This window comes from Pogoniulus pusillus, chromosome 4, assembly GCF_015220805.1.
Source record: "Pogoniulus pusillus isolate bPogPus1 chromosome 4, bPogPus1.pri, whole genome shotgun sequence".
Classification (NCBI taxonomy): Eukaryota; Metazoa; Chordata; class Aves; order Piciformes; family Lybiidae; genus Pogoniulus; species Pogoniulus pusillus.
Window position 1 is genome coordinate 3,907,719 of NC_087267.1, and position 12,935 is coordinate 3,920,653.

At 43.6% G+C, this 12,935-nt stretch overlaps 1 protein-coding gene across 1 annotated transcript in view; it reads left to right on the forward strand.

Annotated features, from left to right (window-relative positions):
- The first annotated feature begins 4,151 nt into the window (after positions 1 to 4,151).
- The window catches only part of ATP6AP1 (ATPase H+ transporting accessory protein 1), a 53,769-nt gene continuing 44,985 nt past the window's right edge, over positions 4,152 to 12,935 (forward strand). Inside the window, exons 1-3 of the mRNA XM_064142006.1 lie at positions 4,152 to 4,365; positions 11,747 to 11,873; positions 11,977 to 12,045. Of these exons, the coding sequence (XP_063998076.1) occupies positions 4,253 to 4,365; positions 11,747 to 11,873; positions 11,977 to 12,045 (309 nt within the window). The 5' untranslated portion in view covers positions 4,152 to 4,252. The remainder of the gene's footprint in view (positions 4,366 to 11,746; positions 11,874 to 11,976; positions 12,046 to 12,935) is intronic.

Below are 12,935 nucleotides of genomic sequence, written 5' to 3' on the forward strand. Positions count from 1 at the left end.
GGGAGATGGTGGGGTTGCTGCCCCTGGAAGTGTTTAAGGAAAGATTGGCACTTAGTGACAGGGTCCTGTTGATGTGGTGGTGTTAGTTGTTGGCTGGACTTGATGATCTCAGAGGTCTACTCCAGCCTCAGTAATTCTGTGACCTTTATAAAGTTACTTTTGAAGTTGCATTTCTTATTGGCTGTTAAAAAAAAAAAGAAAAGGCACTTTATAAAGCTGGAATGGTGATTTAAAGAACCACTAAGGAAGCGGTTGAAAAGCCACTGGTCTGCTGATTGCAGTGTCATCTGTTGTTTGAGACTTTGGCAATCGTAGAATCATTTGGATTGAAACAGGCCTTTAAGATCATCTAGTCCAACTGTTAACCTAACACTGCCAAGTCTGCCACTAAATCATGGCCCTAAGCACCACATCTACACATCTTGTTAAAACTTCAGGGGTGGTGACTCAACCACTTCCTTGTACAGCCTGTTATGATGCTTGATAATCCTTTCAGTGGAGAAATATTTTGTAATATCCAAGCTAAACATCCCCTGGCACAACTTGAGACTGTTTCCTCTTGTTACTTGGAAGAAGAGACTGACTCCTACCCCACTACTCCTTTCCAGTAGTTGTACAGAGTGATAAGGTCTTTCCCGGGCCACCTTTTCTTGAGGTTATACCACCCCATTTCCCTCAGTAACTCCTCATGCAACTTGTTCTCTGGATCCTTCACCAGCTTTCTTACTCTCCTTTGGACATGCTCTAGCACCTCAGCCTCTTTCTCGTAGTGAAGGGACCAAAACTGAACACACTATTTGAGGTGCAGCCTCACCTCGGTGCCTTTCTCGTAGGGAAGGGGCCAAAACTGCACACAGTATTTGAGGTGCAGTCTCACCTCGGTGCCTTTCTTGTAGTGAAGGGACCAAAACTGAACACAGTATTTGAGGTGCAGCCTCACCTCGGTGCCTTTCTTGTAGTGAAGGGACCAAAACTGAACACAGTATTTGAGGTGCAGTCTCACCTCGGTGCCTTTCTTGTAGTGAAGGGGCCAAAACTGAACACAGTATTTGAGGTGCAGTCTCACCTCGGTGCCTTTCTTGTAGTGAAGGGGCCAAAACTGAACACAGTATTTGAGGTGCAGCCTCACCTCGGTGCCTTTCTTGTAGTGAAGGGGCCAAAACTGAACACACTATTTGAGGTGCAGCCTCACCTCGGTGCCTTTCTCGTAGGGAAGGGGCCAAAACTGAACACAGTATTTGAGGTGCAGCCTCACCTCGGTGCCTTTCTTGTAGTGAAGGGGCCAAAACTGAACACACTATTTGAGGTGCAGCCTCACCTCGGTGCCTTTCTTGTAGTGAAGGGACCAAAACTGAACACAGTATTTGAGGTGCAGCCTCACCTCGGTGCCTTTCTTGTAGTGAAGGGGCCAAAACTGAACACAGTATTTGAGGTGCAGCCTCACCTCGGTGCCTTTCTTGTAGTGAAGGGACCGAAACTGAACACAGTATTTGAGGTGCAGCCTCAGCAGCACCAAGTGCAAGGAGGACACTTCCCTAGTCCTGCTGGCCACGTTTTCTGATACAAGCCATGAAGCTGGTGGCCTTCTTGAGACATGCTAATTTTGCCTCAGTTCTTTCCCAGATATAGATACTTGCTGCCAGGAAAGTGGAATGGATCTGTATGGCTTGCACTTTCCCTCCTGTGCTAGCACACACACACACAGAGTTAATCAACACTTGCAGTTTATTTCACAGGACTTTTTTTGGGAGCAGGAGTCTTCAATCAAGAAGCGAAATTTGCCTTCTACTACTCTGTAGTAATAGATTTGAGTGCTAGTTACCCATGTAAAAAGTAGAGAATTGTCAAATATTAAGTAATAAATACTTTTGTCTTGTGATGAGGTTCTTGTCAGGTTACAACATGTATCTGTGCAACATTATGCACTTGTTGGTCTTGATTTCCATACATTCAGATCAGATTGCTGTGGGGTTTTGCTGATTTGGAAGTCCTCACAATGCTGAACTTATTTATCAGATCTATTAGCAATGGAGGTGACCAACTGTTACCTTACTCTTCATTGGTACATGTCAGAACAGCAGTAACATCCACTGCTTTCCTGCACTGTTTCACAGGGCAAAGATTGTGCAAGCTGAAGAAGGAAAGGAGTCAGTCTGAGTAGGCATGAGCTTAATGGAATAAAACTGTAGTCATAAAGCACTATTTCTCTGGGCTGCCAACTGCAGTGCAAATCATAGAATCAGAATCAACCAGGTTGGAAAAGACACACACACACACACACTATTGACCTCCAAGATCATCCAGTCCCACCTAGCACCCAGCCCTATCCAATCAACAGGTTCAGCAAAATTGGAAGCTTTGCTGGAAATTCCATGATTCCTTTAGTATTCTAGGCTCAAGCACATTGTGCACCCTTGATTTATAAAGTATTGACCTTTAATCCTCATTTCTTGGAGGAAGGTTAATTGTAAGAAGACAACAGACAGACTTACAGTCCACTGGCTTTGTGGGTGTGACACACTCATGAAAACTAGCAAGACTGTTCTGGCCAGTTATGTGAAAAGCAGATCAGCCACATTCTGCTTAAATCAACCTCTTTGAGAATTACAAAGTATTCTGCTTCTGTTGACCAAACTAGTCCAATTCGTGCTAAAGTTTCCCTTAGAGCTTTCCAGTTCTACCCCTTTCTTTGTGCTCTGTGTTGTTGTCTTACCCATACACACCCTTAAGCAAGCAAACAATCAAGCACTGGCTTGTGAAAAAGAGAAATAAAGGATTTCTAATATCTCTGACACAAAGTTAAATATCATAGAATCATAGAATCAACCAGGTTGGAAGAGACCTCCAAGATCATCCAGTCCAACCTATCCCCCAGCCCTGTCCGGTCAACTAGACCATGGCACTAAGTGCCTCATCCAGGCTTTTCTTGAACACCTCCAGGTGACTCCACCACCTCCCTGGGCAACTCCACCACCTCTCTGGGCAAATGCAATTAAAGAGTTAAAGTCAGTGCTACATAAAGATATCATAGAGAAGGAAAACATGTAGATGGTTTTATTGCTTCCTTCAAAATGACTTTTTTTTTGGTCTCAAAAATCAATTTCAGATCGAAATGATAAACAAATTGCCTTATATTAGACAACTACACTGTAACAGTGTGTTATCAGTTAAGGCAAATCGATTTAATTAATCAAGCTACATTTGCTGGAATTCAGAACTGCATTTCTTCTGACATCTGTTTATATTTTTTTTCCTTACAAATTTCGCTGTGCTTCTTTATTTTTTCCTTTCTCAGAACTTTTTTGTTACATAGCTAACCATTTCTTTGGTGCGTTATCCCTAAGATCTGATTCTGAAGAGGCGTCCGTGCCCTGCGCTGAACACGTGCCGAGTGACTGCTGCTGCTGCTGCTGCTGCCTAATGCAGTCACAAGCCTTGGAAACAGCTCGGTTCTTTTGCAAGAGCAAAAATGCATGCCGGAGGAACTTGCTTCCCAGTCTGAAGAAATTCTCTGTGACTATTTTGATCTTGCCTAAGACTTGTGAAACACTGAAGTCATGTCAGGTTCTGAAGTCGTTATAATTTGCTCCTGACTTTTGATATTTTTTCGTCTTTGGGACAACACTGCACCATGCAAAAGATAGCTGCACAATTCCACGTTTCAGTGGATAGACTCCAAATGTACCATTTTCTCACTTTCTTCCTTCTTGCTGGAATCTGCAATGGATAGATTTACTGCAGATTTCAAACCTGTCAACACCCAAATGTGTGACACCAGCTCTCAGTACATGTGAAAGAGCTAATCTGAGGGACACAGAGGGAGAAGACAGGAGTTCTGCAGAATACATTTTGTGCAGTATGGGAAACTTTTCTATCCACTTCCTTTTGAAGTTGGGTAACTCTTATCAGGCTGCAGTTATCAAGAAGTTAGAAAGCAGCAGGACAGGAATTTGGACTTCATGACTCTCCCTTGTGCTAGTCAGTCTATGGAGGGGATTCTGCCTGAGGTGAGCTTTATGAGCTGCTTAAATTACAGCTGTAAAAGTTATTAAAAACACGTGTCACTCCCCACTTCGAGATAAGGAAGTTCTCGTTTTGGAAATCCCCAGTGCTGCTAGAGAGCGACCTCACCCAGCAGCCTGGCTGGCTCCGGAGAGCTGCGGCTGCTGCTGCGGCACCAGGAAGCGCAGCTGTGCGTACACTCAGACTTCCCTGTGCGCTTGGTCACTCACAGGCACAGCTGCCCCAGGTCATGCCGCGGCTCGGCTGCCCTGCTCCAGCCCTGCTGGTCTGCACCCTCGCTGTGCTGTCCAAAATGGCTATGTCGGTGGACCATGTACCAATGCTGCTTTGGTCAGCTCAGAGGTAAGCCATCTAATAAAAGAGAAACTCTCTTTCTGCCATTGCTCTCTCTCTCCCTCTCTCTCTCTCTCTCTCTCTCTGTGTACGTAGAATATTTTTTATACCATCAGTTGTGGTAAATAACTTTTGGGCTACAAAACTACCCAGTACATAAATTTGCTTCTCAGCAACCAAGCAACCATCTAAGATGGGCAGTAAGAAGTAAATAAAATCCATATTCGTAAGGTCTGACTTAGGTTTTATTCACCCTAAGGCAGCCTTGAACTCCACTGTTACGGATTTCATAGCTTAAAAGCACAACATAAGGCAAGGCAGTCTTGACAGGTCCAAAGAAGCCACATGAAATTCAGGATTTGCATGTACTTTGAACCTGCCTTGAAAGAGCCAGATACAGACCTGTTCTTTTCCAAACAGGGATTTTATTCATGCAGACTTGAAGGATTTTATATAATGACTTGGGATTTCCAGAACTGCAACAGCTTGGGCAGTGCAGTAGCTTCAGGTGAGGTGCTGGGTATGTAAAGTTGTAAGAGGACAACACATCTTTTACTTACAAAGCTGTTTCTGCAGGGCATGCATATTGGTTTTGTCTAGGAAGTGCTGCCCTAGGATACAGTAGCTTATGGTATCACAGGGCTGTTTAGAAAGGCTAAAGGCAAACTCCTGCTCTTGGCAGGAAGATGACAAGTACTCCAGGTTTGCCTAAGGTGCACTTTGGCCTAAGCAAATTACTTCACCTCATACACTCTGCAAGCACATATGTACTAGACCTAGTTCAACAGGCCTGATCTTAACTGGGTATTTACTCATTTGTCTAATACAAATAATCCAGAACACCAATAGTGTTTAGCATTTGTCACAATCCCTCTGGCTGACTTCATGAGTATAAAACGCTTTCTTGTGCTGTGAATATCCTTGATGCACAGATTAACCCTAACTTTCACTCTAAGGATGAGCAGAAAGGCCACCAGTGTCAAGAGTCCTGTTGGGTCCCTTTGTTGGCATGGCCAAGCTGTGCATGCCTGGGCAGGAACAATTATCGTTCTGAATTCTTTTTGTCACCAGCCTTGTCAGGTCCAAATTAGTTGGATTTGATTCTTTTCTCTCTGTTGCTTTATTAATTCCCAGTGTCCTTTATCATTTATTCTTCTGTAAACTGAGAAAGGAATCAAGCCAATGGCTTCTTGGAAGGTAATGATCTTTTTTAGCTGGCTGTGCTGGATTCACTCTAGGTTTCATAAGGCTTTGAGGCATTCTTTAACACATCTGAGACACTGTGAATTATCTAGCTGTCACTAGGAAGAGATTAGACTGGATTCTGTTCTCATCTATCCCACTGTAAAACCTTTGTCTTAAGGCAAGATTATTGAGATTTAAATCTAAGAGCTTAACCTTGTTAATACTCTTCTTTTCCTTTCTTCTTTCTTTTATTTTCCATTTCCTTTTCCCCTTTCCCTCCCTTCCCCTTCCCCTCCCTTTTTTTACTTCTTGTTTTCTTTGTTCTTCATGGAATCTTCCTCCATGTATAGTGTCACACTACTACTTGTCTGCTTTTTTTTTCACATGTTGTGTTCTTAAGTTGAGGGCCATGGAAAACAGATGTGGGGGAGGTTTTGCTTTTGTTGCTTTCAAACATAGCCTGAACATTGTAACGTTTTTCCAGCAGTAAATAATAACAGCTTTGACATATGTCTACCCCTCTATTAAGTATTTCCAAACCCAGAACCTCTGGTATTTGGGGAGCCACAGCATATAGAAACTTGCAAATTTTGATAAGGTCTGATTTGATAACTTTGACTCTTTGTTTTCACTGAAGGAAATAAATAGATGCCTTAACACCAAAACATTTAAAAGCAAATGAAATGTTGGAAAGAGCTGTGCTTAGGATAAAAGTGACCTTGTGCCTATGAAAAAAGTCAGTGGTTCCTTTGCCCTAGTTCCTAGCTCATATAAACAACACACCCGTTGTCAATATAAGCAAAAACATATCAGCTAATCCTCACTAGTCATAAAAGCAAACTTTTCACCCAGATGCAAGTAACAACTTGTTCTACTGCAGGTTGTTCAGGTTTATACGAAGCTAGAGCAAGAAGAACAGGATACCACTGTCCTGATTGAACCAGTTCATGTTTCCAGGAACCATGACATTTTCTGGAAGAAGTGTTCCATCTACTATGACCTTTTCATTTTCGAATGGTAAAGCTCTTATGGGGCAAGCAGTTAGTTCTGGTGAGAGTCAATAAAGCATCTGGAAAGAAGATTTGTGTTCTTTTATAAGATGAAGAAACAGTGACTGCAGCTTTTGGTTGCTAACCCTTAACTCTGCTTTACATCTTGGTACTTTGCAGTGATGAAGGGTTTGCAGCGTGTGAGCTACAGATTTATCACATCTGAAAACTGCCATCAAGAGTTTTAGGAAGGGGAACTAAGGAAGTGCAGCAATTATTGTGTCTTTCTATTCACTTTGTGGAAACATGTCCCTGCAGTTTAAAAGTCCAGTGGTTTGTTGATCAACAGAAGCTGAGATTCGCTTATCTATTCCATCACCTCCTCCCCAGTTATTTGGTAGGATACAGTATCAAATAATTGAAGAGGGATGTGTTTTACTCCTCTTTAGAACTAGACACTGTTTATAAAGCCATATCTTGGAACACTGTACTAGAAGAATGTAATACTTTAAGATGTCCTTTTAATGCACTGTTATCATGCTAGTAATGTTAGGTGTCAGATACAGATGGAAACTGCTACTGATAAATACATGTAGTGTGCAAAGCAGAAGGGAAGGTTGATATAAATCCTTACAGGGACAAAAGTGAATCGAATACCTCTTTTCTCTCAAAAAGAAAATGCAGATCTCTACTTTGACAAGACAATAATCTTTCTCCACTGAACTCAGGAGATGGGATTTTAGGATGAAGTTCTTCCCAGAGAGAGTGATTGGCATTGGAATGGGCTGCCCAGGGAGGTGGTGGAGGCACCATCCCTGGAGGTGTTCAAGAAAAGCCTGGATGAGGCACTTAGTGCCATGGTCTAGTTGACTGGCTAGGGCTGGGTGCTAGGTTGGACTGGATGATCTTGGAGGTCTCTTCCAACCTGGTTGATTCTATGGTGGGAGTAGCTCAGTAGGTCACAGTATCCTGCATTGCACAAAGGAGTACTGATGTGTCAGTGGACATTCTCCAGATAACTTTGGCCTGGAAAAATTGATCTTTACCTTTTATTAGCCTTTAGACTAATATCTCCTAGTCGCTTTTTGAAGAAGGAGAGATGGAGAGGTTCCTTTTGCACACAATATAGAGGAGGAACTTGATTTAGCCATTTTCAACCAGTATTCAAAGGAATTTCCCTCTACAGATTAGAAAGGGAACTTGAATAAATCAATTCATTAAAATTAGCTCCTGCAGTTGCCCTCTCATGTTTTGGGAATGATTTTTATGTACAATCATTGAGAAATATATTACTGCTTTCATTTATGCTATGCTCATATTGGGAAATAAATCCCTTTCTGGCAAATCCCAATTGTAAAAAACACTTTGAGAAGCTGTTAATGCCAAAGAGTACATTTTCAGTGTTTTCTGAAACTGCAAGGGATTTACTGAAAAGTCTACTGGAGGAAGGTGGAATATAGAAAGGATGCAGTGGAATATTTTAGCTGAACTTTATTGGCCTTTTCTGCAGCTACTGTGTGCTAGCATGTAGCTAGCTGTGTTTACTTCCACTGTGCAGGGGGAAATAGTATTTCTTATATGATAATCACTGAAAGAGACAACTCTGAAGAATTCAAACGTATGGGAAAGAGTTTAGAAGCCAGTTACAAAGCAATAATGTGAGTTCACAAGTTACAGTGATGTAAGTCCTTCATTTTTACCATCTACCTTTCTGTGGGTCCAGATATAAGAAATCTGGAAATATTTGCTTCCATCAAAAACAAGAGCACAAATCCCAGTCCTACCTAAAAAGAACACTGATCACTGTTTAAAATTAATGGCATGTCAGAGCAGTTAGGGACAAAAAATCAAAACAAGGGAATCTTTCTTCGAGCATTGTCTGGCTATAGGAGGAAAGAGTAAGCAGTTGAGTTTGAAGTTTCTCTCTTATTAGGCAGCACAAAAGCACATACAACAGCAGAGATGCTCCTCATTGTGAGCCTCCACGGCTGATGACCCTAGAATGTGTTTTGCAGAGGGGAGGTTAAGTCTGTTGTGCTTGGCATGTAGATGACTGCACAAGACAGGGCTTCTTTACACATTTTGTGTGAGCAATCAATACCAGCGATCAATATGCGTGTTGGCCTACTGCCTCTTTCATCCTGTGGTGTCCTTTACTGATTTCTTGCTGACCACATTTGGTGCAGAGTTCAAAGCAATGGAGCAGTTCATTGCATTCAGCAAAGCACACCATCAGTGTATCTGTGATGTACTGGCTGGGGCAGTCGGGCATGTCAGTTTCACTCTGCACTTCACAACAGGCCAGCTAGCAAAACGTATGACATTTCCTTGTCTGAGCACTGCTGAGAAGGTTGTTGCACTGAGCTGACAGTAGCAGCCCATTCAGTGCAGGGTGTAGCCTTGCCTGCAGTCATGCATAACAATCAGCTACAGAGAAATCAAGTACCTAGGAAAAAAAATCATTCTTACACAGTAAGGTTTGCCTCTAAAACTTGAAAAATCACAAGCATTTGATTTAATTTTATCATTTGCATCATGCTTATGAAAGAGACTTCCCCAAACCCCCAAATCTGAAGTAAGCTAGGTATCCAGTACTGCAGGGCTACACTATTTTATCTCTGCTGCAGATGCAATTAAAAGCTTTTCATTCACTCTCAGCAGTCTTCATTGGAATTACTGGGAAGTCTTGAAGTGAAATAGAGATTTTCCTTTTCAAAGAAACAACACTGGACTCCCCCTATGTGTCTTTACCCCTTTTCTGCCTCTGTCTTAAGAGACAGAGACTGTAAGGATTGGTCTCATTCATAAAAGCTTGCTGTGCAGTGGCCAGCAGGAGCAGGGAGGTCATTCTGCCCCTGTACTCTGCACTGGTTAGACCACACCTTGAGTGCTGTGTTCAGTTCTGGGCCCCCCAGTTTAGGAGGGACATTGAGATGCTTGAGCGTGTCCAGAGAAGGGCAACGAGGCTGGGGAGAGGCCTTGAGCACAGCCCTACGAGGAGAGGCTGAGGGAGCTGGGATTGGTTAGCCTGGAGAAGAGGAGGCTTAGGGGAGACCTTATTGCTGTCTACAACTACCTGAGGGGTGGTTGTGGCCAGGAGGAGGTTGCTCTCTTCTCTCAGGTGGCCAGCTCCAGAACAAGAGGACACAGCCTCAGGCTGTGCCAGGGGAGATTTAGGCTGGAGGTGAGGAGAAAGTTCTTCCCTGAGAGAGTCATTGGGCACTGGAATGGGCTGCCCGGGGAGGTGGTGGAGTCGCCGTCCCTGGAGCTGTTCAAGGCAGGACTGGACGTGGCACTTGGTGCCATGGTCTAGCCTTGAGCTCTGTGGTAAAGGGTTGGACTTGATGATCTATGAGGTCTCTTCCAACCTTGGTGATACTGTGACACTGTGATTTTTTAATAGCTTTTGGATTAGAAAGTTTAATCAGCATCTCAACTTCATCAAATTACAATAATATAATAGCTGATGTTGTAGCCTGCTGCAATCCTCTGTATTCTGTTCTTTGAAACTAGAACCAGTTAGGAAGTCTGGAATATCTGATTTTTCAGGTTTTAGTGACAGATATGTGTTTGAGGAAGATGGGAGATTATTTGTCAAGCTCTGAGTTTTGTACAGCATGATGATTTTACCTTAATCAAAACAGCTACAACCAAAATGTTGGTAATAAATTTCATCACTGTAAGCCCATGTTGCATACTGATAAATTGCTGGTCAGACATTGAAAAAATAATGCCACCTCTTGATTTGTCCATATCTGTCTTTTGTAGCAGCAGAACTAAATACATGAGTTATTTCTCTGTCCATTCCTCATAACAAAAGGTTGGCAAAACTGTTATGAGCTTGTTATTTTCATGGTGTCTTGAGCCACTCTGTTCACCAGTGCTCCTTGCTTCTGGAAAGGTGGCTTTTCTGAGCCACTTTTGCAGAATCATAGAATCATAGAATCAACCAGGTTGGAAGAGACCTCCAAGATCATCCAGTCCAACCTAGTACCCAGCCCTAGCCAGTCAACCAGACCATGGCACCAAGTGCCTCATCCAGGCTTTTCCTGAACATCTCCAGGGACAGTGACTCCACCACCTCCCTGGGCAGCCCATTCCAATGCCAATCACTCTCTCTGGGAAGAACTTCCTCCTAACATCCAGCCTAGACTTTCACCAGCACAACTTGAGACTGTGTCCCCTTGTTCTGTTGCTGGTTGCCTGGGAGAAGAGGCCACCCCCCACCTGGCTACGATGTCCCTTCAGGTAGTTGTAGACAGCAATGAGGTCCCCCCTGAACCTCCTCTTATCCAGGCTGCACACCCCCAGCTCCCTCAGCCTCTCCTCATAGGGTTTGTGTTCCAGGCCCCTCACCAGCTTTGTTGCCCTTCTCTGGACACGGTTCCTTCCTTGTAAAAACCATAGGAAAGAACAAAATGTTTACAGTGACACTGAAAAACCACTTTTGCATAACAGTATTGTTGGGAAAAATATGGGTTTATGACAACTTTTGACAACTTTAGTCTGAGTTCTACTCCTATCTGTCCACTTAGATGTCTGACAGCACAGGGAAGTTTTTCTGGAGAGAGTTGGGATTCCCTCCTGGAATTTTCTCTGAGGGTTTTCAAATTATTTCTCTTCATTTCACTTAGTTCCTATTTTGCTGTAGTACTCAACAGCATTGTAGCCAGGTGGGGGGTGGCCTCTTCTCCCAGGCAAGCAGCAATAGAACAAGGGGACACAGTCTCAAGTTGTGCCAGGGTAGGTATAGGCTGGATGTTAGGAAGAAGTTCTTCCCAGAGAGAGTGATTTCCCATTGGAATGGGCTGCCCAGGGAGGTGGTGGAGGCACCGTCCCTGGGGGTGTTCAAGAAAAGCCTGGATGAGGCACTTAGTGCCATGGTCTGGTTGATTGGATAGGGCTGGGTGCTAGGTTGGACTGGATGATCTTGGAGGTCTCTTCCAACCTGGTTGATTCTATGATTCTATGATTCAAGCAAGATAGCAAAGAGAGGCAGTTACCCTGACTGGACCAGTTTAACTCCTGATGCAGCAGTTGATATAATATGGGCACAAACAGGCAAGTTTTTCTGAGTAGAATGAAAGTAAGCTGAATTGTGAACCTGATCTTAACCCAAAGCTGCCCTCATGACCTGCTGCTGCTGTGTATTTAGGGAAAGCAGTGGTGTCATAATTGGCAGCAAATTTTACAGAACAAAAGCAATTTCCTTGCAGATTACAGTGGAATCCAGACACTGCTTTGCACGAAGGACATATTGTCTCAGCACGGGAGCTGACTGAAATCTTGCAGCCTGTTTTAACCCAGAATCCCAGAAACCTCATCTTGTTCCTGCAAGATACGGTACGTAGCATTAACTCCTTTTGCCTCACCTATGCTGAGTAGAAGTCTGTACCTAAATGTGATGCCACAGCTCCTTTTCACCGTTCTGCTCTTTGTTTTTCAGCTTAGCGTGGATGATTTCACCTACTTCAGTGAATCCCACGGTAACAAGAATCCATTTCCAAATGTTCAGGCAAGCAATTCTCTCTCCTATTTCTTCATATATTTCTTCATCCTGGCCTGCATCAGGAACAGTGTGGCCAGTAGGACAAGGGAGGTTATTCTGCCCCTGTACTCAGCACTGCTCAGGCCATACCTTGAGTGCTGTGTCCAGTTCTGGGCCCCTCAATTCAAGAGAGATGTTGAGGTGCTGGAAGGTGTCCAGAGAAGGACAACAAAGCTGGTGAGGGGCCTGGAACACAAACCCTATGAGGAGAGGCTGAGGGAGCTGGGGATGTTTAGCCTAGAGAAGAGGAGGCTCAGGGGTGACCTCATTGCTGTCTATAACTACTTGAAGGGAGGCTGTAGCCAGGTGGGGTTGGTCTCTTCTCCCAGGCAACCAGCAATAGAACAAGGGGACACAGCCTAATGTTGTGTTGGGGTAGGTATAGGCTGGATGTTAGGAGGAAGTTCTTCCCAGTGAGAGTGATTGGCATTGGAATGGGCTGCCCAGGGAGGTGGTGGAGTCACTGTCCCTGGAGGTGTTCAAGAAAAGCCTGGCTGAGGCACTTAGTGCCATGGAGGCACCGTCCCTGGGGGTCTTCAAGAAAAGCCTGGATGAGGCACTTAGTGCCATGGTCTAGTTGATTGATTAGGGCTGGGTGCTCGGTTGGACTGGATGATCTTGGAGGTCTCTTCCAACCTGGTTGATTCTATGATTCTATGATTCATATGCATTACTGAAAAAAAAAAAAGAATAAAAAAGTAAGAAAGATGCAAACAGAAAATAATCAGGAAAATTAAACTCAATTACAGTATTTTTGCTCTTTAGGTATTGAGATTATTCTATCTCAAGCAGATGGGTTAGAGGAAGTCAACTGAGTTTGCAGAAGTGTGTTTGCTAGATACTTTATTTCCAAAGCT